Genomic DNA, 26,817 nt, shown 5'->3' on the forward strand with positions numbered 1-26,817 from the left:
TGCATGACATAATGGCTTATGATCTGTATATATAGTTAAAGGACGGCCTTCAAACAATTTCCTAAAATATTTTATAGCTTGAAAAATCGCTAGCAATTCCCTATCATAAGTAGAATACTTTTGTTCGGTAGGCGAAAATTTTTTGGAAAAATATCCTAGGGGTATCCACTTACCTTTTACTCGCTGTTGCAATACCGCACCCATACAGGTATTGGAAGCGTCGGTCATCAAGGCTAAGGGAACATCTAAAAGGGGATGTGACAATGTGACGGAATTCTGTAAACCTATCTTACATTGCACAAAAGCATTTCACTAACATTGTTCCAAATAATTTTCGATTTATCATTTTTCTTAGAATTCACTAAATATTTATTAAGTTCGCATTGATGGAACGCTAAATGAGGTAAATGTGGTCTATAAAAATTAATCATTCCTAAAAATCGTCTTAAATCCGATACTGTAACGGGTTTAGGAAAATTAACTATGGCTTCGACTTTATCTTTGAGCGGTTTAATTCCATCTACGCTCACTTCGTGACCTAAGAATTCTATACGCGACTGTCCGAAGCTACACTTGCTTAAGTTTATAGATATGCCGTATGTATTGAAACGTTCGAATACTAACTTCAAATGTTCTTGATGTAAAGTCTCATTTTCGCTGGCAATTATTACGTCATCTAAATAACAAAATAAAAAATCGAGACCTTGTAAAACGGTATTGTTCATAAAACGTTGAAACGTTTGTGCGGCGTTCCTTAGGCCAAAACTCATACGGGGAAATTCGAAAAGTCCGAAAGGAGTAATAATAGCAGTTTTTTCTATATCGCATGGGGCAACTTTTATGCAGTGATAGGCTCTATTTATGTCCACTTTTGAATATATTTTCTTATTAGCCAATATAAAAGTAAAGTCGTGTAATCGCGGAACTGGATATCTGTCGGGCTTTGTAATTGCGTTGAGCTGTCGATAATCTCCGCACGGCCTTAACTCGCCATTCTTTTTAACTACAATATGAAGCGGACTAGCCCAAGCACTTTTAGAAGGCCTACAGATACCCAATTCTTGCATAACCCTGAACTCTTCCTTCACCTTTTTGTATCTATCCGGGGGTAACGGTCTAGCTCTAGCATGAATAGGTGGGCCGCTCGTCTCTATATAATGTAAAACGTTATGCGATGTAGTTTCTTTAAACGACATCGGTTTAGTAATGTCAGGAAACATATTTAATAAATCGTAATACGGATGACTTTTGCACACAGAATTTAGCGATTGTTGCGTACACGAAACTAAGGAGGCTAATACATGTAAATCGGTAGTTTGATCAATTAACTTTTTTCGATACAAATCAACTAATAATTTATGATGTGTTAAAAAATCAGCTCCCAATATTGGCTGTTTGACGTCTGCTAAAATGAAATCCCAACGGTACGGTCTTCTTAAATTAAGGTTTAAAACAATTGATTTAATGCCATAAGTTGCAATTTCTGTACCGTTAGCAGCGTATAATTTAAGATCTGATCGACATAATTTATGATATTTAAATGGATTTTTAGATACGGGCAAAACGGAAACATTGGCACCGGTATCTACTAAAAATTTTAAATTAGTGTTTGTATCTATTACCATGAGACGGCTGCACGGCGTGATGGTACAGACCTCCGCCGTAGTCTGCACCTGCCTGTCTAGTTTTCCGGCTGGGCGGCTGCTGCGCTGGGGCTGCGGCTCCTCTTCCACGCGCACGGCTGGATGCACCTGTGAGCGCGCTGCCGGAACCTGAAGTGGTAGCTGCACAACCAGTCGGGTCCGCCGGGACGACGTCGTTTCGAAGATGACCTTGACGACTCTCGATGATTGCGTGACGGTGTTCTGGGTCGCCGATGTGCTCGTGATCGTGAGCGCTCGATGTTAGCAAGGCGCACGTTTATTTTCGCCAATTCCGCTGAAAGGGTGGCTACTTCAACGTCTTCGTGACTGGAACTCCTGTGTCTCACTTCCGCCACCTGATTGGAACGTGTGGCTTCTGCGACGTTATCGGCGATCACTGCTAGGCTGTTAAGGTCTTTCGTTTCAGCGACCACAAGGACGGCCTTAATTGTAGGTGGCAGATGACCCTGCCACAAAACTCGAAGTGTATCATCTGGAATTTTGTCCCTGGCCAGGTCACGCATCCGGTGCAATAATTGGGAGGGTTTCTGGTCTCCCAATTCCATTTCTCCAATTAGTTTTTCTATTTGACGGTTTTTGGAATCCTCGAATAATGTTAAAAGTTTATTTTTTAATTTTTGGAATTTGTCTGTGTCCGGCGGTTTTTCTAAAAAATCTGTGATTTGTACTATTACGTCTTTCGGTAACTTAGATATGACTAAGTCGAATTTGCTTTCGTCACCTAATTTCTGCGGGGCCAAAATTGCTTCCACACGATAAAACCACACACGCGGCTGGTCCACCCAAAAATCTGGTATCCGGGACGAAACTGTAACGGCGAAAACTTCCGACGACGGCATCGCTCCAAGGTTTGATGTAGGCATCGTCATATTTAAAATTTAAATTCTTCTAATAAATCTTCGTCTTCAAAATAATATTTAATTGTATTAGAATTTCTTGATGTTCTTTGTCGGGGTCACCAATATTGAGTAGTGCTGCTGCCCCCAAGGTTGCCCAAATAATAATGCCTTTCCTTTAATCACTTTATTACTCTTCACAATATATGTGTTGTTAGAACTAGCCGTTAAGCACTACTGACTAATAATTATTCTAATAAATCTAAAAAGCGTCGGGGAAACAATGTGGACGCACACATATACAAAAGCTCGGTCAGCGAATTGCATATGTGTGTCCCTACAATAACCATCTTTCAAACCTTTTCACATAATATCCTAAATAATTATACAAAAGCTGTTATTTTTACACGAAACAGACACGGAAGTAAATTATTTCAAAATATGTTAGTTTTTACAAATTTTATCAGTATCCTTCAGGGAAGCTAATGTGGAAACAGGAAACCACAAAAATTGTTCGTGGTTTTAAGCGGTTAGTGATGGTTAGTGACGTCATTTCATGCTGATAAACATGAAAATATTGACAAAGTCAGTATCTGTTTGTATTAAACTTTCCATGCCACGACTTCTGTATAAGGCCGCACTTCTACTTGCAGGTGGAAACGCGGCCTTGGACTTGCAAGCTGCTGTCAGACAGACTGTAGGACATTTCTTGCAGATGGAAACGCGCCCTAAGAAAGTTTTGAATATTCGATTATCGTTGTAGTTGGCATATGGCCAGAATAGAAAGTAATAATATTAAATTACAATAATACAATCCAAATTTTCGTACATTAAAGCAAGAAAAACGTAAGAAGTTAGAAAGGTACTATGTCACAGAGCAAGTAGTATATTAAGGTAAAGTTTTATTTTTTAATTTCTGAATATTATATTGGTTATCTGTTTCAATTGTCAAACATGAAAATGTCAAATTCAGCTGTATTGTAGCTTACTTCAAAATGAATCAGGGCCCTGACCTCAGAGCAATAAACCTATAGAGTACTTGTATCGAGCGTATACAATTTACATATATTTGTTTCTCTCTATCTAAAGAAAACGTCGTATGAAAGAATGAGATAGCTATAGACTACAAGCTACGTTTCAACATAGGAATGGCACCATTTTTACTATAGGTACGTATTTAGATAGATAGAAGGTGATAGTGATGGGATGTGCTTCAATCGATAAAATCGTGAATGCATTTTGCATTTACGGTTTCGTGAAATAATAAATATTAAAAAAAAAAAACAAAATTAATCATAAATTTCAGTTGAATACATTATTTGTTTAATCCTACGAATATAATAAATGCGAAATTATGCGAGAATGGATAACTTTTTCTTTCACTGCTGAACCGATTACAATGAAATTTTGTACATACACACATAGGATAGGTTTAATACCGGAAATCCCACGTGAACGGGAACTGTGCGGGATTTTCTTTAAAAACGCGGGCGGAAAGCTAGTATATTTTAAAATAAATTTTAAAACTTGAAATGTAACTAATTTAAAATAAAGATCAATAAAGTTAAAGGAGTGAGGAGAAAGGCACAGTCAGCATGAATTTTAACAAGTTCATAAAAGGACAGTCTTAAAGAAAACATTTTCCTTACATCCTACTAATAAAGCGAAAGTTTGTGAGGATGGATGTTTGTTACTCTTTCACGCGAATACTACTAAACCGATTACAATGAAATTTGGACAAATTACTTTTGATCCCGTAAATCCCACAGGAATGGGAACTATGCGGGTTTTTCTTTGAAAACGCATGTATATTAAGTATGTATTTCAATAGTAGTTTCTCATCTATAAGAACTGTCATTTAATCAACCGTTTAATTTTCACATAGTTACACATTTAAAGTAAATGTGTAAAAAAAATTCCAAATAAAAATTCACTCACACACAAATGTATTTATTATCTAAAGGAACAAAAAAAAACGTAAGCGTAAGATTGCACAATTCTTCTAGAGTATCCATCTTGATAACACGCAGGCTCGAAATGCAGTGAACACAATCTAGCAAATTTCGACGGCGTCCAATCTACACGTCTCATGTTTTATACCCATTTTTTATTTAGCTCTGGAAATCTAAAACAAAATGAATTTATTAATAATCTAAAAGAGAAACAATAAACTAAACAGATAAGTCAAATAAAACAACCACGTGGTATTTTTTATTTTCCTGCTGTAGAAAATTTACATCTATTATTTGCTACAACAACTACATATAAATCTGATATAAGAAACAAAATAAATAAATCAACGTTAATATGAAATAGATTTTTTGTCATAAATCGATAATATACGCTAGATGTGTTACAACACTACGGTGGTAAACAAAATGCCAAACGTGATAATATTGTGACATTTTTTAAAAATTATTTAATTCTTTTGTATTCCACAACCCCATAAAGTGGGTAAATGTTACAGTTACAACATAAACTTATAAAAAAGCGCTTGATAAAACCTTCAAATAGGGTTAGAACATAAATATTTATCAATTTGCTGAAAATCACTTACCGATGGAAAGATATTTTTTCATTGTTTTCGTCCAAAACTCCCATTCGACTAGTAATAGCCGGTAGCTAAACATACAATAGTCATTTTAGCACACTGACAAATAAAAAGAAACACTATACACTTTATATTTTCTAAATATTTCGTTAAAAACACTTGACGCACCGAGACCTCCAGCTGGAAGGCAAACAAAACATAGCCGGCGCGCTACGTTTGAAGACAGTGCAGATACTCTATCGCTATCTCAATCTGACTTATGCTGTTATTGACTAAGAGTAAGTAGATTAGAAAATATGTATTTTGTTCTGTCTCAATATAAGAACTCTATAGGTTTATTCCTCTGAGGCCCTGACAGCCTAGTTTCAAAATGGCTAGTTGTGGCGCTGCATTACTTCCTGTACTTTTTTTTTTTTTTTCTACTTGTTTCCGGCTACGGCGCCATTTTGAGAAGCCATGTTATGACAATTGACAATTGACATTTATTTGAATGAAACGACCATTGTGTCTTTTTAATTATTTTTTCTCGATTTTCACAATATAATAGACTTAAACGCGCAGCTGCATAAGTATTACGTTTTATTAATAACGCGCGAAATAAAACTAATAAGTGGACAGGTTTATTATCAGTCGAATAACTGAGTTGAGTGTACTGGTGTTTTGTGTATTTCCTCTCTTTTTGCTTGAGTTGAGATCCAAAATATCCAATTACTCCTTAGTTTTTTGATACGATACCTTCTACTAGTCTTTATAGTGTTCTACTGTAAAGAAGTGCTAAATTTGCCATGGGACTATTAAAGTGCTGTGTCGGTGGTTGCACCGCAACCAATGCGACGAATCGGCTTTTTTGTTTTCCGCAGAATGATTATTTGAGGAACCTGTGGATGTCCTTTCTGGTGCCCACTAATTCCTCCCTCATCGGATTGTCGAAAGATCAACTTCGACACAAACGCGTTTGTGAGAAACACTTCGATAGATATCAGTTCGATGAAGAAGGCAAGAGGCTTAGGCATTCATACCCATGCCTATTTACGGATGACGAAATAGCGCACGGCGTGCCCCTGTCTTCCAGTGAAACTGGTGAGTTCTACCTGGAGCTATAAATAACATGATTAAAAATTATGTAAATAGCTGATATTTGGTAAGACAGGTTTTATGGCTCCAAACAAATACTTTGACATACTTTACATACCTTCTATTTGTGTTTGAATTATATTTTTAAATGTTACATAATATGTATTTACTTGTTACAGTACAAAATGCTCTGAGTGATCACAATTATCACAAAGTGGAATCAGATGAGAATGAAAATATTACAGATAATATGTTGGTCATTGGAAGGGCAGGTATGTATTATGCACTCAAATTTTTATTTAAGCTATCCTATAATATGGTATTATATTTAACATAAATTATAATATAGTAATCAGGATAGGATTTTATAAGTTACGAGCTGTGCTCCACGTTTTCACCCGCGTGGCTCCGCTCCTTTTGGTCTTAGCGTGGTGATATATAGCCTATATCTTCCTCGATGAATGGGCTATCTAACACCGAAAGAATTTTTCAAATTGGACCAGTAGTTCCTGAGATTAGCGTGTTCAAACAAACAAACAAATTCTTTAGCTTTATAATATTAGTATAATATATAGTATAGATTTATATAAGTTCTTTGGTTTTAGGTGATGATTATCATGAACATCCATCATGCATTCCAGCTATTCCAGTTGTTATGAAAAGACCTACAGGTATGTGATTTATGATAGTTTATAGGTTGATAAATCCATGTTTGTAAATTTTAGTAAGTTTTTTATTCATGTTCTCAGATTTTACTTTAAAGCTGTTTTTAAGATAATTCCATTAGCTGTTATTAGATTCAAAGTTTCATATGTATGTAATGTTTGTAGGTACTTTATATTTAAAAGTAATTGTTTTGTTACCGATTTACAGATATGGCAGACCAAACTTCATGTTCCTTAAGCAAAGAAATAAAATTTCATACTCTTTGTGAAGATGCAGGTTAGTATTTGGTTTTATTTACTGGTTAACTTTGATTTTATTAGTGCAGATTGCAAGAGACATGGGATTTAGAAAAAGGTTTTTTTTAAGGTTGACAGATGCTAAAAAATGTGGTGTTCATAAATTATATACTAACACATGTAGGATCACACAATATGTATAGTGTGCACTTGCACTATCTTTAAATTTGTGGTTACTTAGATATGTTTATTGTATGTGACTTATCAATCTCACAGTTAAACTGCCATTGTTTAAATCTGGGGCTTACAACATTTGAATAGGAACTGTGGAATTGTCTTTGTATGGATGGGCTCACTACAAATACTAAAATAACTTTTATTTTCAGGAAATATAACTGAACCCACAGTAGAAGAAAAAACTACTCATGAAAATAAGAGTATCATACAAAAGCGTAAAGGTAATTTATTATTAGTAATATAATGTACATTACAAGTGCTTTTCACATCTCTTTCAGTGATAAAATTATTATTATTAACCACACCACCACAATGAATCATCAAAATAAATTGTAACATAAATTTTGTTTTCAGATTTTATGAAAAAAAATTGCCCAAAGAAAAGAAAATTTATGAAGCAAATAACCAAAATAACTGCTGATAGTTTGGGTAAAACAACCACACAAAATCTTAAACAGGCTGCTGCCTATGGAAATAATGAAGTATTGTAACTAAATTACTATTTTAAAAAATAGTAATTTAGTTTATCCAAGTTCCAAACTTCTAGTGTTGTACAGGGAAGCAAGTTGAATAATACATAATTATTTAAACGATAACTGTATCCAAAACAAAATTGGGGCAAATATAAGAGAAAAAATTCAAGATTTGGAGTTTTCCTGATTAGGGTGTCAGAAAACACACAAATGTGTTTAAAAAAAATGTTTTTAACATATATTGTTAGGCTTCATGTCCATAACTGGAGCAATATTATAAATAAAATTTTAAAGGGAGCTATAGAGGAGAGATATGTGCAAAAAATGGCAGGAATCCATAAAATTGCTTTAATGAAATATAAAACAAATAAATTAAGAAAAAGAGCATTAAATAAATAAACATTGAAAACGAAATCTGTTTTATTTTTAATACCTGTTCGCAATAATAACGCTTGGAGCTTACTTAATATCTAGTACTTAGTCTGTGCTAGTACGTAGTATTTTTATCGATACAATGGGCACCTCACTAAAGTATCGATAGTCAGATATAGATATCGAACTGGTAGGCAACACTACTTTTTACTGTCAAAATTGATAAGGCTACAGCAGCGCCACAACTGGCCAACTGAAACTATGGAAAACATCACTGTCGCATCCTCAGAGCAATAATAGGTTTATTCCTCTGAGGTCGCATCTGTTACGTACTATGCGTGCCAAATAAGAATAGGACTGTCAAGACGCCATATTGTTCAGTAATACGCGCTAACTTCATTACCAAAGCGTATGGTGTGCAAAAAAATCAATAAAGAAATTATATTCAGTTTAAATATTTAATGTACTACGCTTTGTTGGTATTTCTAATATATTTCACGCCAAATTTATTATGAATGAGTAGGATTTGAAAATAAAAGCACGTATATAAAAAAACATATATATTATTTCAGTTTTTATCAATCGGATAATATTTCCTCTACACCACTTAACACAGCGTCATCGTCATCGTTTTCTGAATTTTCATTGCTGTCGCTGTCACTGCTATCTCCGCATTAACTATGAAAATGTTAACTTTTTATGAATACTGTTTCCACACCTGTATCATTAATTTATCCATAATCCATCAGTGAAATTCAATAAATAGTATTTTTTAATGAATATAACGATTATACAATAATTAAATATAATCATGAACAATAAAAAATAATTATATGAAAATTCTTTTTCGCACATTTTTTTGCTGGCAGTACTAATTTGAGAGTTTTCGTGTGAAGTTGGCAGCGAGCGCGGTCCTATTCTTAGTTGGCACGCATTATAGTAACTAATACTTAATCTGTGAAATGAATTGATTTCTCGAAAAGATTTATAGTATGTTTACGTTCCAAAAATAAGCGAAATCCAGAAGGTTTCCAAAATGATTGCCAGGCCGTGGACGGACGATTTGCCTAAATGCAGAAATGCGTGTGTAGCGTCGTATTTCTCTCAACTCAGCAATGCTAGTTCTACCGACGACTACCTGTGTTTTTATTGTCAAACAGAGGATAATTCGTAAGTAAACTATTATTACTTTCTTCCACCTTCATATTGACGCAAGAAGCTTAAGATATAATCATTAATAACCTAGAATACACATTTCAAATAGATGTAATTTTAAATACGAACACCCATCAATGTTATACTTGTTTATTATCAGAGCTCACAAAAATGCATACACATACATTTTTATAGTAAAATTCAAGAACTACATTTGTATGCTATAATATTACGTTAATTATAGCGTACAAAATAACATAGAATGTAAATATTATAATGATTACAGGTGTCTATATGGTGTGTTCGAGCCGCACAATGGATTGGAAGCTGCAAGGTTTATCATGCAGAGAATGGCTGCAGAACTACTTCTTCCACCTCCTTCTATTAATAATACTGATGAAGAGATTAGGGAAAGACTAAGGTATTAGTAGAAAATAAAAATGTGTGGTTTTATGAAACCACGGTAAAAGTGAAACTTTCCGAACACAGCTTTATACCTACTCGGCAGCCGACCGTCACGCGACATGCGCTACACAGACCAAAAAGTTTGAGACGATGTAATAAAAGTTTCACTTTAAAATCTATGCATATTTAATATTTATATACACAACATGACTTATAAATAATTTTTTAAAGAATAGAAAAAAGTTTGATTGTGAGACCCGCGTCTTCCGCCTTGAAACCAAAATATATATCAGATTGAACAGGACTTATTTTGTTTAAATCTGCAGACTGCAAAGTTGCCGAAAACTAGCATAAAAAGTAGGGATGTAACGATACCGATATATCGGCCGATATAATCGGCAAGCCAATATATCGGTATCGCCGATAATATATCAACCGATACCGATATTTTTTTATTAAATTCTTTCTTTTCTTTTATGTTTTTGAATTATATTCATTCATATTGTTTTATTTCTGTTTCTGTAATAGTGTTAAGGAAGAGCGGAACCTCCTGACACAAGCATTTTATTTGCTTACTAGGAGTGTTCCAATCACAAATTTGTTTATGTAAAGGAAAGAAATAAATAATTTTGAATTTTTTTAATTTTTAACGTGATAACGTTTTTAAAATCGTTTTAGTCGGGTGATATGTTCATAAACTTGTGTCACACCAAAACCTCACGAGCGCGATCGCAGGTATAACGAGAGAGAGACGGACCGATCTCCCGTTTCATCTCGAGCGCTGCCACTGCATTATGTTATCACGTAAACATCTCGATCGTAAACCTACTTTACAAACAACCAATTTTTTTGATATCAAAAAATAAAAAAACCCGCGCCCAATGAACGATGCGGGAGGCCGCCCGCGCGTGCGCACTTTGTTTTCTGAAAAAACTCTACCAATAGTAAACTTTTATTAGGTACTGATTGTATGTGTATTACTTAAAGTTTAACTGACTTTGTAAAATAATAATACTATAATAAATGGTTTTGTTGTTTTTTGATTTGGCATTTTTATTTAAAAGAATACGATTAACAGTTGTCTCTGTTAAATGTTGGTAACTTTTTATGCATAATTCACTATTTATTTTTCTACCAAGCCATCGATATCGGTATCGGTATCGGTATCGCCGATACATTACTACAAATATCGGTATCGGTATCGTATCGGCAAAATCATGTATCGTTACATCTTCTTCTTATATATAAAAATGAATCGCAAAATGTGTTGGTAAGCGCATAACTCGAGAACGGCTGAACCGATTTCGATAATTCTTTTTTTATTATATTCCTTGAAGTACGAGGATGGTTTTTATGTAGAGAAAACGTAAATATGTACCACGGGCGAAGCCGGGGCGGACCGCTAGTCCCTAATAAAAAGCATACCATCATGTTAAATTACATATTAATAAATAATTAAATTACTTGTGAAAAATTTATACCTGTAAGGGCTGATATTTTCAATCCTTGGTTAAAACTTATTCATCGAATAACATATTAAACTACCATTTCAAAAATATATTATATTTGTCCGTATTTGACAATTTGACAGATAAATTTTAAGCAACGATTGAAAAATCGGCCCTAAATCATTCAAACTTATTCTTAATCAAATATTCTATTACATTCCATTCTTCAGCCTGTCATGTCTCTTTACAGAAATGCATTCATATCAGTGGAGAAAGCGTACATCGAGAACTACGACGGAATGATAGCAGAACGCACAAGCTTGCAATACAGATTGCAGACTCTTAACGAAACACAGGTTAGTCTTGTTTGTGTATTTCATTAAATGCTGAAGATTTGAAGTAATCACAGTAAATGAGCAATGTTGCAATTAAAAAGTGCTGTATCTGTTAAAGATAATGTGTGTGCCGAGCACACGTGTCAGAAGTGAAACTTTTTCTTAGATTCCAAAACCCTAAATCGTCGCCACTCCATGACGTGACGGTATTGCCATGCACAACATTAAAATTTTACTCTCAAAATAAATTTAATAATATTCATAGATACAAAAATTTGTATGTCATGTATGTTTTTTGAAGTGAAAACTTCTTTAGCGGCTTTGAGCACTTTTTCTGTAATGGGTATAAAATCTTAAACTCGCGTTAGGACACGTGACCTGATCGAAAAAGCTTAAGACGGATGGATATCAAACATGCTCAACGTTAATAATCAAGTTTTCACTTCTGCCAGCACTCCCGGAGTGCAACCCGTCTTTTTTTTTATTGAGATCTGCATTCAGTCGCAAGACTTTAATCAGATGAGGTGACTTAAATAAGATAATGTTGTATGAAAATTATTCCTTTCGCCTTCCAGATTTCCCAAAACTGTGACAACATACTACACCGTCTAAAGGAAATCGATCAACACCTTTCCGGAGGTGCGACCGTAGTATTAGCTCTAGTTCATAATAACAAGCTATTTGTAGCCAATGTTGGAGAGACGAGGGCTCTATTGTGTAGAACTGATGATAACTCTGTGTTGCGAGTTGTGCAACTCACTATGGATCATAGTTTGAACAATGAAGATGAATTGTTGAGACTTTCACAACTGGGATTGGATATTAATAAGTTGAGGAATGGTGAGTTGATTGTAAGATCCATACTAATATTATAAATGCCAAAGTAACTCTGTCTGTCTGTCTGTTACTCAATCACGTCTAAACTACTGAACCAATTTGCATGAAATTTGGTATGGAGATATTTTGATACCCGAGAAAGGACATAGGCTACCTTTTATTGCGAAATATGTACCACGGGCGAAGCCGGGGCGGAGCTCTAGTGTTCTATAAATTAGTTGTCAATATTATGTCAATATGAAGTTATACTTTCAGGTCATATAGCACTGATTCTCTAATGGACTCTTTACATTTTATTTTTATCTACATTAATATTATATAGATGAAGTTTGTTTGTTTGTTTGAACGCGCAAATCTCAGGAACTACTGATCCGATTTGAAAAATTATTTCGGTGTTAGATGGCCCATTTATCGAGGAAGGCTATAGGCTATATATCATCACGCTAAGACCAACAGAAATCGCGGGTGCAGCTAGTTTTGTAATATTGCTGCTAATCCTATCTTTTTAACAAAATATTATATGGGGGTAGATTGACTTTTTCCCTACTTCCCTCTTTTTAAATTTAGATTTCTTATAGCATTATTTTTGATTTATGTTTAAAAATTCATGTGATCATGGCCGGCCTAGCCTTAAAGTATTCGAACACGCGTTATTCGTAACGGTGCATTTTCATCAAACAAACTTAGAGCTACAACATTAGCATTATTTTGTGATCTTTTTGTGTAAACGAAAATTCGTATTCAGTGTTGTTCAGTAATAGAATATAGAATAGAATATATTCGAACGCAGAACAAAGAATGCTCTATGCCTGTTAACACTTGGTTTTAAAAATAATTGGTTATTACTACAAATGTTGGATAGTGGGCTTGTTCCTTAATATTTTTCAAACAGTCTACATCTATAGTAATAAAAATTGTGGTTATCCAGATTAAGCATTTTAATGTTGCCAATTAAATAAATTTTAAATGATATTGTAAAATATTCAAACTCTCACATTTATTGGCGTGCTTATCCTTTACCATTATTTTCAGTGCAATACCTAGGCAACCAAACAGGCACTAGATGTCTCGGTAACTACTTAGTAAAGGGACTATACAAGGCATTTCCAAGCATTGGTGCAGCGGCAACTGAGCCTGTGGTGGCTTTACCAGAGATACATGGCCCTATTGCTTTGGATGAGTCTTGCAGGTAAGATTTTAGCTTTGTTCTGTTTCAATTGAAATGCAGTTAAATGTAAATTAACGAAATTGGTTTTGAACAATGCTTTAGGTTCAGGTTTTCGTTATGATTGAAGAGATGTATTTTGACTTAGATTTTTTTGTGGATAAATTTTAACTATAAAAAAGGCTAAAGATGAAACTTTAATTAAAATCACGTTAGACTAACAATCACGCTTAAAATTTGTCCAAAGCGAAACTCTGCCTACGCGTGTATTAGATAGAGTTTTTTAATGGGCGATAGACTTAGAGCATTACTGCAGGGAAATAAGGTCTTGATTGCAATGAATGTTTTATACAACGCCAATTGGACATTTTTTGACGATCTTCGAGATTGCTAGACTAGCTGTTTATAGTACGACTCTAGTGTGACAGTATATTTTTTAAATAATATTTTTTAAATCTACAATACCTTAAAAAATTATTAAGTCTTAGTCCCTTACAATAAAAAAATAAAAAAAAAAAAACAAGTTTCAAATCAACAATCGTTCCTATATATACATTTATTTCTTTCAGGTTTCTAGTTCTAGTCAGCGCTGGTGTTTACAAACGTATCCAAGAAGTGAAAGGAAGTAGCGAAGAAACGAACAAACAACTAGCGCAGAAAATCGTAGAAAACTTCCGCAAACAGTCAGACTTTACGCGCGTCAGTCAAGCCGTTCTCGAAGAAATTGAAGACGAATTTCTCTCGTATTGCGTTAAAAATAATCTAACTCCCAAAGCAAACACACACATAACCTTACTAATTCGCAATTTCAACTTCCTCCCGCCAATACCACAAAATGACAGCTGTCAAAAACAAAACGCATCTGTCAGATTCAATCCGATTGTGCAATCGAAATCGAATACGCTTTTGAATGAAATCGATTCGGAATTGTACTCGTCCGGTACAAATGAGTGCGAAACGAATGATTCGATTGTCGATACCAATCGATCTATCGAATCGTCGTCTGATATTTATCCGAATAGACCGTACGAAAAAGACAAGAGAATTAAAGGTTATGTGGATTTTTCTTGTTATTACGAGAATGTAGCGAAGGCACGGAAAAATGGGACTTTACCTAGTTTTATAAAATAGATAAGATTTATCAATGGAGATACTTATATTATGTTTTGAGATTTGAACAGTATTCAATGTTGATTAATAAATGGTTTATTATCAAATTGTTTTTTTCTTTTATATTCATTACTACCTGCTGGTACTAAAACCTTCCTCAACAACAACTCTATCTTTAAAAAAAACCGTATCAAAATATATTACTTACGTAGATTTTAAAATTAAAGAATAGCCACATAGAGACAGACATACAGTGGAAGTGACTGATTCATACTATGTAATTTCTAATTCCAGACAGAGAAATTGTGTAAAATGTAATGGCATAGACCTGCCTTCTTTTAAAAATAATATTCATTATATATTATAGGCTAATATCAACTTTATACACAAACTTATACAAAATCAAAATAATAAAAGAAGTCGTGTTTGTAAAATTGTAGTAAAAAAAAGGAAGGTTAAGCAAAATCAACCTTAATAGTAGAGTTAGTTGGTTTATTGTGCGAGCGGTGCGGATTTCATGACAGGGTGCTTGTCCGCCAATATAATAATGAGATAAATTGTAGCGAGGAATGTGTTTGTAAATAAGTAAATAACCAATAGTATCGCTTCAAACTAAATGAAGCGATATGATTGGTTTTTACAAGCATATTCCTCGCTACACATCCTCGCACATTATTTAGTGGAAATGCAATGTTTAAAATATTTTATTAATTGCTTAAATGTTTAAAGTATTTTATTTTTTATAGTAAGCTCATATTTTGAATACTGTCGAATAGACGCTAAGGCACAAGGCAATAATGCGTGGTTATACTTCAAACAATTTATGGGCGTGTCTTTGAGTCTAGTTTTATTTTATTATTTTTTTTAAGTATAGAAATTAATTAAAATACTACTGATAATAAATAAGGCTTCTTTCCACCTTATTTTAGTTATAGCACATATTACTTAATAGTAGCTAACGCAAGGTAATATAAATCTCAAATTTAACAATAACAGTAACGGTGATAGATTACAGGCCCACGTTGAAAAAATTATAGGTCATTTGAACCCCCACGTGACCTATCTAGAACGATATAAGTGCATAAAAAAAAGATTCAGCACTATGCCGTCACTTGTAAGCCGTCCAACTGAGTGCAGATGAGAATTCGAAAGTACTATGCGTGCCAACTAAGAATAGGACCGCGCTTGCTGCCAACTTCACACGAAAACTGTGAAATTAGTACTGCCAGCAAAAAAATGTGAGAAAAAGAATTTTCATAAAAAATTTTTTATTGTTCATGATTATATTTAATAATTGTATAATCGTTATATTCATTAAAAAATACTATTTATTGAATTTCACTGATGGATTATGGATAAATTAATTATACAGGTATGGAAACAGTATTCATAAAAAGTTAACATTTTCATAGTTAATGCGGAGATAGCAGTGACAGCGACAGCAATGAAGATTCAGAATACGACGACGATGACGCTGTGTTAAGTGGTGTAGAGGAAATATTATCCGATTGATAAAAACTGAAATAATATACTGTATGGTTTTTTATATACGTGCTTTTATTTTCAAATCCTACTCATTCATAATAAATTTGGCGTGAAATGTATTAGAAATACCAACAAAGCATACATTAAATATTTAAACTGAATATAATTTCTTTATTGATTTTTTTGCACACCATACGCTTTGGTAATGAAGTTAGCGCGTATTACTGAACAATATGGCGTCTTGACAGTCCTATTCTTATTTGGCACGCATAGTACAGATAGAGATTTTTTCCCCTTGTCTCCTTGATTTTTGTACGGCGTTGCGGACTCCTGTAGAACCGCCATCCTGTTACAAGTGACCCACAAAATTTCGCGTCATTTGTAATAGGATGGCAGTTCTACAGGGGTCTTAGTACGCAATGACAAAAAGAAAAATGATGGTCCGAACGCTGATACCGGATGCGTTAAGATATTGTAATATAAAATATAACAGTATCTTAAGATAAAATATTATAGTATCTTCACCGTGTGTGACGCGCTTTACACAGATGCCGTACAATATCAAATGACCAAATTTACCCCGGCAATTGTCGGAAAATAAAAATAAATTCCGACTTTGTGGACCACCATTTTTGTAATGTAAATAATTTTCATCAATTTAATAAAATTGACGTAATAATTTGACGATTTTAATTCTGTGCCAATATATCAAAGTTAATCCATATCTATATAATCTTCTTATATAAAAATGAATCGCAAAATGTGTTGGTAAGCGCATAACTCGAAACGGCTGAACCGATTTCGATAATTCTTTTTTTATTATATTCCTTGAAGTACGAGGATGGTTCTTATGTAGAGAAAACGTAAATATTATGTACCACGGGCGAAGCCGGGGCGGACCGCTAGTAAGTTATAATTATTTGATAACTATAAATATAATATAATTTCATATTTCATAATATGATTGAATAAATCTAATTGACTATTTAATATGCGAATTTTCGCATTTTAAATTTTCGTCATTGTATTCATTTGAATACAACATTATACAAAGAAAAAGAACGGGTAAAAAATCAAACAAAAATTAACCTAGTAAGTATTTATTAACATAGAAAGTATAATCGTATTAAATTGTGGTGTATAAAATAAAAGCAATATTTAAACAGGCTTGTAATCCAGCTTGCTTTCGAGTTTCTTATTGTCGGCCACTTTACGCACTGCCTTCATGAGATCCTCCTGAAAATGGGAAAAAATATTATAGGTATTTCATTTTTGTGTAAAAATAATTAGAAAAGTCTCGATTTTTATTTTAAGTGAATATTATTAGTTACTAGCTGTGCCGCGCGGTTTCACCCGCATTACACCGCTCCTGTTGGTCTTAGCATGATGATATATAGCCTATATTACCCGTGGATAATGTAGCTTTCGCATGGTGAAAGAATTTTTAAAATCGGTCCAGTAGTTTATGAGCCTATTCATTACAATCAAACAAACAAACAAAGTTTTCCTCTTTATAATATTAGTGTAGATATATGTATAATAAACTAGCTGTGCCCCGCGGTTTTACCCGCAGTGCTCCGCTCCTGTTGGTCGTAGCGTGATGATATATAGCCTATAGCCTTCCTCGATGAATGGGCTATCTTACACCGAAAGAATATTTCAAATCGGACCAGTAGTTCCCGAGATTAGCACGTTCAAACAAACAAACTCTTCAGATTATGAAAAGCATAATTGATCATACTACAAAATATTATGTAAAAATGATCCGCCATTTTATGTTTTATTGAAGTGAAACTTCTTTATCTGGGTTGGAAAAAAAATTAGTGTAACATTTTTTCGTTACGCGCCATCTCTTTCTTATCCCTACCACGCGTGATTCGACGTATTTCTGTAAAGTTGCATAGAGTAAATTATTTTTTGAAAAAATAAGGTCACTTAAAGAAGTTTCACTTACGTGTGTACACTAGTACACGCACACATTTTTTTCCATAACCCACTTTTTTTCAATCACCAATTAAATGGTTGTAAGTACCCATTTTGTTTTATTTCCGCCATACCTGTATAATATACTCCCTCTCGGCTCTAATAGCGAACAGGCCGGCCTCCGTGCAGACATTCCTTAAATCGGCGCCATTAAAAGTGTCCGATAATTTGACAACCGCCTCGTAGTCCATCTCACCGTGCTTGGCTATTGGTGCCGCGTGGATTTTCAGAATTTCCAATCTGTAATAGAAATTATAATTTATTAATACAAAAAAAATGTATGCGTGTACTAGAGTACACACGTAAGAAGTGAAACTTCTTTATGACCTTAAAAATGTCACGAGTATGGCGTAACGCAAAAATGTCACGCGTACGGCGTAACGCAAAAATGTTACACTAAATTTTTGTCCAACCCCGATAAAGAAGTTTCACTTCAACAAAATGTATAATTATACTATTTATTTCTGGATAATTTTTGCAATAAAAATAGATTAACCAAATTAGTAAGTGATTAAAACAATTGGCAGTGTCTCTATGTGGCAATTTCTTCCAAACGACCAAATATACGGAGCGAAATTATGTTAGATATTATAGAGTACTAGCAGTCCGCCCCGGCTTCGCCCGTGGTACATGTTTACGTTTTCTCTACATAAGAACCATCCTCGTACTTCAAGGAATATAATAAAAAAAGAATTATCGAAATCGGTTCAGCCGTTCTCGAGTTATGCGCTTACCAACACATTTTGCGATTCATTTTTATATATAAGAAGATATCATATGGGTGATCTATAAAATCAAATTGCTCAAAATTTTATAACTAGCCCAGTGGCCGAAATTTGATCATAACATTCATAACCATGAACAAAACAGTATATAATAATGTGTAAAATGTTGGTATGTGTAATTGATTTATTGTATTACTTTAAAAATATATCATTTCACAACCCTCTATATTATATGTATACTATAAGTGTGAAAAATTTCATACTTTGCGGTATGCGAAATTTCCCTAAAACTTAATTTATTTTAATGATTAAATGAATTTTTTGCAATATGTCTAATGATCATTACCATTCATTTCCTTAGAAGTGTTCGCCTTGATTTTTTCCTCTAAAAGGGGGTACTTATACTACAAAGTTTTTGCCCCAAATCCATAGAAATCAATACAAAATCTAAATTAATGATATAATGTGTTTTTTGTGTACTATTTTTAAGGATAATTACCATTCTGCACGCCTTCCATATAAAAACTTAAAATTAGACCATTTTGCTTTGATTTTTTCCTCAAAAAGGGGGTATCCTACAAAGTTTTTACCGTATATTAATAAATAGATACAAAATCTAACCTGGCCTGTTCATTGGGCAGCGGAATCTCAATCTTTCTGTCCAACCTGCCCGGTCTGAGCAGAGCCGGGTCCAATGTATCGGGTCGGTTGGTGGCCATTATGATTTTCACTTGACCGAGTGAATCGAAACCGTCCATTTGGTTGAGTAACTCCATGAGGGTGCGTTGGATCTCTCTGTCTGCGCTTGTGCCTTCGGAGAAACGACGGCCACCTGCAAATAAAGGATAGAGATTAAGTTTTTAATCTTAATATAAATAAATCTCGTGTCACAATGTTTGTCCTCAATGGACTCCTAAACCACTTAACCGATTATAATAAATTCGCACACCATGTGCAGTTCGATCCAACTTGAGAGATAGCATAGTTAAAACATGTAGGTACCACGGGCGAAGCCGGGGCGGACCACTAGTAGTTTATAGTTCAAATATAACTTATTATAAAAATACGTAATGTATACTTATACTAATTTTATAAAGCTGAAGTTTGTTTGCTTGAACACGCTAATCTCAGGAACTACTGGTCCGATTTGAAAAATTCTTTCGGTGTTAGATAGCACATTCATCGAGGAAGATGAATGGGCTATTATCACGCTAAGACCAACAGGAGCGGAGCAATGCGGGTGAAACCTCAGGGCACAGCTAGTCAAAATATATTTCTTGCATTAAATAATAAGTATCTTTTCTAGTGTGAATGATTATTATTAATTATAACATAACCCGGACCCATAGAAATTGCTATTTATAAATTTAAGATTCAGTACAAGTGTTTAATATTTAAAATTATAATAATCGCGCAAAATCAAACACGACGTCAATACTTCACTAAATTTGTAGTTTTTTACAGAAATGGCAACGGCAAGAAATATAAAAAAGCAGACCAAGAAATTGAGATGAAATAAATTATTAACATATTTTCCCTTGATTTCTATTTCAATACACACTTATCATATAGTCTGGCCAGCCAAAGCTGAATCCAGTAAAGGGCGGCAAATTTAAAAAATATGGATCTGGTAACTTCGGCTTTAGTAGGAAAAAAACATTTTGATACTTTTGATATTCATAAAGGTGATCATAGTATATAGGTACATTAGGTACACAACACAGCAGGATTTTAAATCATTATTTATTAAAGTAAATGATTTGAACCGTTTTCAACAAAACTGACAACTAACTACGCAGAAACGCCATGATGACATTCCATAGTGTGGCCGCTACAAAAAACACTGGGTTCAGCTTTGGCTGACCAGACTCTATGCCATCTGATTATATTTAAAACCAAACATACCAATAGCATCGATTTCATCCATGAAAATGATACAAGGCTGATGATCGCGAGCGTAGTTGAACATTTCACGAATCAGTCTGGCCGATTCTCCGATGTACTTGTCAACAATGGCTGATGATACCACCTGGAATAAACATTAAAAATAATTGATTATATAAAATTATAAAAACGTTTTTCTGTCGTCATATGATATTATAATTATACCCACTCGCACTTTTAAGCGCATAAAACGGAGAGCTCCACAAGACCTCCTTCAACCGTAGAATCAGACTCACCATGATCATAGAAAATATTATATGGAGACGCCACTGGGCGTTTGCCATGCATGCCAACATTAAAACTTTTAACCACCAGCTTAATGCTTAATACGGCAGATTGCAGGTTTAGAGGAGATTAAAAAAAAAAAAAATTATAATTATATAATAATACGTTTCCGCCCGCGGCTTCGCCCGCGCATTCAAAGAAAAACCCGCATAGTTCCCGTTCCCGTGGGATTTCCGGGATTGCGTCATTTTCCCGATAAAAAGTAGCCTATGTCCTTTCTCGGGTATCAAAATATCTCTATACCAAATTTCATGAAAATTGGTTCAGTAGTTCAGGCGTGATTGAGTAACAGATAGACAGACGGAGTTACTTTCGCATTTATAATATTAGTATGGATAAACGCGAAAGTGTGTTTGTCCATATTTCATATCGCAATTCTCATAGAACGGTTTATGACAATAATATAGGTTTTTTTACAGTGTAGATAAATGGAAATTTATCAATTCCTTATTCTGGGTATATCGCGCACTATTAACAAAATGTTAATTATTTTTGCGACGAGAGCAAAGCTGCGGGCAACAGCTAGTTGTAAATTTTTCTAATAATATACAAGTACTAAGCTTTCACATTTCACATAATATCACTCTGAAAGACTGAAAACGCTCCTTCAATGAAAAAACAACAGACACCAAAATTCTTGTTAAGTATAGCTTTAATAAAAATGTTCAAACATTATTTTTTAATAATAAAATAAATAAATAAATATTTCGGGACAATTTTCACACACGGCACGATCTGATCCCATACTAAGCTTTCGCTTGTGTTATGGAAACCAGATGGCTGATAAACATACATATATAATTTGAAATAAATACTTATATAGATAATTAACACCCAGACACAGAGCAAACATCTACGTTCATCACACAAATATTTGCCCCGGGTGGGAATCGAACCCACGACCTCTGGCTTTGAAGGCAGGGCCACTACCAACCAAGCCAACCGGCCAGTCGTCAATAATAATTATTCAATAAACAAATTACCTTCAAGAAGTTAGCGTCCAACTGTGAAGCGACAGCCCTAGCTAGCAGGGTCTTGCCTGTGCCCGGAGGCCCGTATAGCAAGCAGCCCTTGGGCGGAGTGATACCAACTCGCACAAAGAGTTCCGGGTTCATTAGAGGTAGTTCAATCACCTGAAAATGTCGAAATGTTATATTAGTAATAATAGAACGAGAATTAGTAATAATATAAAAGTCTATTGTAGATAGGAAAGATTTTTCCAATATTATATGAAGGAAAGACGCTACTGTTTGTTTGATTCAATTTACTACTTGTAAAAATTCTTGTAACACAGGTGAAGCTGGGTAAAGTAGCTAATAGTAAGTGCTATTTTTTTTGTAAATTTAGTTTGATAATAATTTTAAAACAAATTGTTTTGACAAACTCTCTATTACAATAAAGGTAAAAAAAACTACTTTATAAAAAATATATTATAGCAAGAGTAAAAAGCTGTTACTTGATTGGTATCACACCTGCATTGACATTAATATTTCGAAGTATATTCATAATAATTATCTTAACCAATACATTTTCAAAATAAAAAAAATTGGTTGTCTGTAAAGTCAGTTTACTGACGATAGTTGAACGTGACAACATCCGATTGTGCTTCTTTGTCGCTCGTTCCGCGCTCTCGCTTGCACTTCAAGCCTTACATGGAACGCCTCAGAGCGAGGTAACGCGGCATGAGTCATGTTTTTTTCGTGCGTGCAACCGGCTCTATCGAATTATAAGACGTTGTCACATCAAAACCATACCTCTCTCAATTGTCTGATCTGCTCTTGAAGACCTCCGATGGCCGAATAAGTAACATCTCCTGGGTCTTCATGGCTCATATTGTATACTAGAGGATCAACCTGTCAATAACATATTATTTCTTATCATGAAATTATGAATATGGGCTAGGTGCTACATAAAATATGTAAATGTATAAACAATTAATATAAAACAAATTTAATTAGTCTATGGACAATGTTATTGAATTCCTGTGAAAATGTTATTGAATTCCTATAGTTATTATTGACAATATTGTTTTCACATTGCTCTATATCTGACATTTTTTTTCTGTGTATAATTATTTAGATTAAATACTAAATTCAATCCAATTCTCAAGTAATGCTGTATGTACCTATAATTAGTAGCCAATTTAGATTAAGACTTTATGTACGATTACTTATATAATGTTACAAATTGAGTTACTGTTCGTGCATCTATAAATAAATAAATAAATAAATAAAGTCTTTTTCTTCAAATTAACGAAACATTTAATTTCAACCTATAAATTTATCAACTGTTCACTGTAGTTTAAGCAAGTTAAGGATAAAGAGGGTAGTTCAAAAAATCATGTGTTCGGGGTATCTATTGCTTTTGTTAACAATATTTGAGTATTGTTACTTATGAAAATTATGTCTATAATATTATATCATTTTTATCCAAAGAAACACAAAGAAAAATTAAATTTAAAATTTATGAGAAATGGAAGAAAGAAAATAACTAAACTTATAGTTTTCTAGAATTTTCTAAAGTAATAACAGCAAAAATAGATGTAATAACACTGAGCACAATAAAAACAATTTTCTTATAAAATTCAAAATACATATTCCTCAACATAAAAGACATAAGTGTACTACTTATCTATACTAATACTAATACTAATACTAATACTAATACTAATATTATATAAAGAGGAAAGGTTTGTAATTATGTAAGTATGTATGTATGTATGTATGGTTTTCACGCATAAACCTCTCAACCGATTTTAATGAAATTTGGCACAGACAATCTTTAGACCCTGAGAAAGAACATAGGCTACCTTTTATTGCGAAATATGTACCACGGGCGAAGCCGGGGCGGACCGCTAGTTAACTATAAAGCACTAACCTCTCTCGGTAAATGTCTCATGATGGTCAATGTGGTCATATCCAAGGCAACTCTTGTACCACCCTTAAGCTTGTTCTTGTCGAGTTGACGCCTGCAGCCAACTACATATCGTGGACCGTTTGTCGCTTTTACTATGACTGTAAAGTAACAGAAGAATATTTAAATAATAGTAATTTATAATGCTTGTTGAAGAAATATTGTTCTTATATAAAGTATTATTAATAAATTTCATAATGTGATATGTAGACATCGGATTATATGCATTTGCATATTTGCATATGCAAATGCATAAAACTCTCTAATTACGGCGTTAGTGCATATTTTAGCCTTTTTCCCCAATCGTGCATATTTCGATAAGTAGCGGGAGTTTTGATTGGTCGACTAACCTTTATTAGCCAATCAGAATGCTTGGCGAGTAAACAAACCCTATTTTGGCATGGTAAAATGGCAAAAAATTACAAAATGGGCTCAATTTTAAGTAAATTTTGAGCCATTCAAAATAGGGCTAGATAAGCCTTTTGGGGCTAAAAACTTAAAACACGGGTTGATTTCCAAAAAAGGGCTAGATTTAGCCCGGAAAGGTCTAAGGTGGCAACACTGGGCTCGCGGGTGACAACCTCACAAATTTTACGCTCGAAAATTTGGTAAAAATGCTTAATTGTATATTGGCACAAAAACTATACTTAATTTCAAGAAAATTTCACTGTTTTTGTACAATCTTTGATTAAAATATATAAAAATAATAAAGGTTTTTTGATTTTGTATTGTGCATATTTTAGGCATATCAGTCGTTTTTAGTGCATATTTCAGCCTTTTTTAGTGCATATTTGCATGCATATTTTGGCATTTTGTTAGTGCATATAATCCGATGACTAGTGATATGAAAAGATAACCAGAAAGGGCTTATTATGCAAAAGTTTTATATGTATTTGTATTAACTTCAAGATAAATATATAGAAAATACTTAATACATAATGTCAAAGTTAAATGCGAGTTTGTTCCTTAAGAGTTATAGATGATGACTAACAAACAGAAATCACACCTTTGAAAGATAAAGTGTTAAAACTATCCCTTTGTTGGTATTGTCATGTTTAAATTGATGTGGATATACTTACATTTCTCTTCAGTAAGCTGTTTCAAAACTTCGCCAACAATCTGACCAACACTTTGTAAAGCTTTTAAATCATTTTCACTCTTATCGTACTGTTTTGTAAGGTCCTTCAGCTGTTCTCTCACTAAAAATAATCAAATTCATAATTATGAAATATAAAATATAATTAAACCCTACTCTCATAAATAGCCGAAAATAGTGAAGTATTTTAATAATTTATCAATAAAAACTTAGGTGTAAACAAAATCTATGAACAAAAAAGTTGGATGATTCGGCAGAAATCGAAAATTAAATTAGGAATACTTACTGTCTTTGAGCCTGGATTCAACTTCTTTGTGCTCCATGAGCTTCTTACGGTAATCCTGAAACGCTTTTTCTCTTATTGAGTCCATTTTTTATAGTATTTATTAACTTTATCTCTAATAAATGCTAGCTCAACGCCAGCGAAATGATATTTGAGATTTGTCTTGACGTTCCAAATTCCAATTTCCAATTGACATAAGTTTGATAGATATATAAATATTGTACAGATGATGTAATAAAATATAACTAAGTAGGTTCATAAAATATTGATTGAAATATCATATTCTTATTATTAAAAAACTAGACTGGCGTTATAATAAAAGGTATTTTTATTGGGTTTTCTTATTTATTGTTGATTCAACCAACTTTTACAGCGCCATCTAGTAATACGCAAAGGTAACTTTAGTTTGTTAGTTTCCGCTATCGGATAACAGATGGCACTGTATCGTATTACATATTTAACTAATCGGTATCATCAATTTCAAAGAATTAAACTCTATTATTTATTTTATAAACTACAGTGGGCAATTTAACTGTGTAACTAAAACTCGACTCAAACTCAAATATTTATTTATTCAATTAGACTTCTTCTAGAAGCACTTTTGAATTTATACCATTTACCACCGATCGATCGGTACCTACCTACTTATTTAAATAACAGTAAAAAATACCAATTTAATATAATATGTCCGTATGTACGTAATAACTAGTAACTACCTACCTAAATATTTTTTGAAGCTACATACCTAAATTTTTTCAGGATTTTAGCTTTTAAGTTTGTAGTATCAATGCTCCTCGTTCCATTTAAAAATGGCATGGAAGCAATTTGCACTTCATCGATTTTTATTGATCATAACTCTAAAATATTACTAGTAATTTAAAACTAGTTTGGATCGTCACTTTTACGAAGGGTTGTCGCTTTTTACTAATTTGGCAAAACTACGAATAAAATACGATAGACTTTTCAATGTAATAAGTAATTACTATGTACCTACACGCTAATTGAAACAAAGTGCACACACGAACATTTTCATTAATTATTTATTTGATATGATTGATAATGGATGTTTAATAAAAGCCTTAATCATTTAATATAAGTAGGTACCTACCTACGCTATATATTCGATTGTTACGATGGTGTTTTTATTTTCTTACTAATTACTAAGTAAAACTAAGTTAAGTAACTAAGTACTAAGTTACTATTCCAAACTTTGATAATATTGTATGAACATTCTGCATTCTTAAAAAAATGAATTCGGTGGCAACCCTAGTTTTATGTGACTTCAATAAACTCTAATCTCATGTTATATTAGTTGATGAAATGGACCAAAAACGGCTGACGATGTTTAAAAATTTTAAATCAAATTTAGGATACTAAACTAGTAGGTAATAGAGTTTGGGTAAAAATTGCGAATGAATTATAAAGACGGTATGTAGTACATACCGTGGTATGTATGTACTATGTAACGTTTGTTGTGTATGTAGGTAGTTTCTTAAGAATTCAATAATAAAAAATATAAGATCGTACTTAATGCAATGA

The 26,817-nt window shown here is 33.4% G+C and overlaps 4 protein-coding genes across 5 annotated transcripts; 2 read left to right on the forward strand and 2 right to left on the reverse strand.

Moving 5' to 3' along the window:
• Window positions 1-397: 397 nt before the first annotated feature.
• LOC149478141 (uncharacterized) lies at window positions 398-2,844 on the reverse strand. The gene has a single exon (XM_089709705.1). It carries the CDS (start codon window positions 2,531-2,533, stop codon window positions 1,682-1,684), a length of 852 nt encoding a protein of 283 aa, XP_089565831.1. The 5' UTR covers window positions 2,534-2,844; the 3' UTR covers window positions 398-1,681.
• A 630-nt stretch (window positions 2,845-3,474) lies between these two features.
• On the forward strand, window positions 3,475-14,671 carry LOC149478142 (TGF-beta-activated kinase 1 and MAP3K7-binding protein 1-like). Its single transcript, XM_089709898.1, has 7 exons — window positions 3,475-3,493; window positions 9,070-9,279; window positions 9,551-9,685; window positions 11,368-11,473; window positions 12,028-12,292; window positions 13,322-13,478; window positions 14,024-14,671. Exons 2-7 carry the CDS (start codon window positions 9,146-9,148, stop codon window positions 14,583-14,585), a joined length of 1,359 nt encoding a protein of 452 aa, XP_089566024.1. The 5' UTR covers window positions 3,475-3,493; window positions 9,070-9,145; the 3' UTR covers window positions 14,586-14,671.
• LOC149478143 (uncharacterized) lies at window positions 5,608-8,151 on the forward strand. 2 transcript variants are annotated; one of them, XM_089709843.1, is made up of 6 exons: window positions 5,608-6,131; window positions 6,305-6,397; window positions 6,731-6,796; window positions 6,999-7,067; window positions 7,414-7,485; window positions 7,619-8,151. In XM_089709843.1, exons 1-6 carry the CDS (start codon window positions 5,837-5,839, stop codon window positions 7,753-7,755), a joined length of 732 nt encoding a protein of 243 aa, XP_089565969.1. In that variant the 5' UTR covers window positions 5,608-5,836; the 3' UTR covers window positions 7,756-8,151. The 2 variants fall into 2 exon arrangements, with proteins under 2 accessions (XP_089565969.1, XP_089565970.1); XM_089709844.1 differs by lacking the exon at window positions 6,999-7,067.
• Window positions 14,672-17,133: 2,462 nt separating the features above from the next.
• Rpt4 (Regulatory particle triple-A ATPase 4) lies at window positions 17,134-25,452 on the reverse strand. Its single transcript, XM_089709901.1, has 9 exons — window positions 25,282-25,452; window positions 24,979-25,098; window positions 23,864-24,000; window positions 22,741-22,839; window positions 21,970-22,119; window positions 20,663-20,786; window positions 19,379-19,589; window positions 18,107-18,272; window positions 17,134-17,285 (listed from the first exon to the last, which is right to left on the reverse strand). The coding sequence occupies exons 1-9, from the start codon at window positions 25,364-25,366 to the stop codon at window positions 17,208-17,210; spliced, it is 1,170 nt and encodes a 389-aa protein (XP_089566027.1). The 5' UTR covers window positions 25,367-25,452; the 3' UTR covers window positions 17,134-17,207.
• Between the last annotated feature and the right edge of the window lie 1,365 nt (window positions 25,453-26,817).

Source organism: Colias philodice, chromosome 23, assembly GCF_061535455.1.
Source record: "Colias philodice isolate Cphi_HAF_F1 chromosome 23, ilColPhil1 Martin Lab GWU primary, whole genome shotgun sequence".
Lineage (NCBI taxonomy): Eukaryota > Metazoa > Arthropoda > Insecta > Lepidoptera > Pieridae > Colias > Colias philodice.

Coding starts and splice junctions, on each gene's coding strand:
- LOC149478141 (XM_089709705.1), bottom strand. CDS start 2,533: ATGACGATGCCTACATCAAACCTTGGAGCGATGCCGTCGTCGGAAGTT.
- LOC149478142 (XM_089709898.1), top strand. CDS start 9,146: ATGATTGCCAGGCCGTGGACGGACGATTTGCCTAAATGCAGAAATGCG. Junction 9,686..11,367: donor GAGATTAGGGAAAGACTAAG/GTATTAGTAGAA, acceptor GTCTCTTTACAG/AAATGCATTCATATCAGTGG. Junction 13,479..14,023: donor GCTTTGGATGAGTCTTGCAG/GTAAGATTTTAG, acceptor TATTTCTTTCAG/GTTTCTAGTTCTAGTCAGCG.
- Rpt4 (XM_089709901.1), bottom strand. CDS start 25,366: ATGGACTCAATAAGAGAAAAAGCGTTTCAGGATTACCGTAAGAAGCTC. Junction 25,099..25,281: donor TGAATCCAGGCTCAAAGACA/GTAAGTATTCCT, acceptor GATTATTTTTAG/TGAGAGAACAGCTGAAGGAC. Junction 19,590..20,662: donor GGATGAAATCGATGCTATTG/GTATGTTTGGTT, acceptor CTTTATTTGCAG/GTGGCCGTCGTTTCTCCGAA.
- LOC149478143 (XM_089709843.1), top strand. CDS start 5,837: ATGGGACTATTAAAGTGCTGTGTCGGTGGTTGCACCGCAACCAATGCG. Junction 6,132..6,304: donor CCTGTCTTCCAGTGAAACTG/GTGAGTTCTACC, acceptor TACTTGTTACAG/TACAAAATGCTCTGAGTGAT. Junction 7,486..7,618: donor TATCATACAAAAGCGTAAAG/GTAATTTATTAT, acceptor TTTTGTTTTCAG/ATTTTATGAAAAAAAATTGC.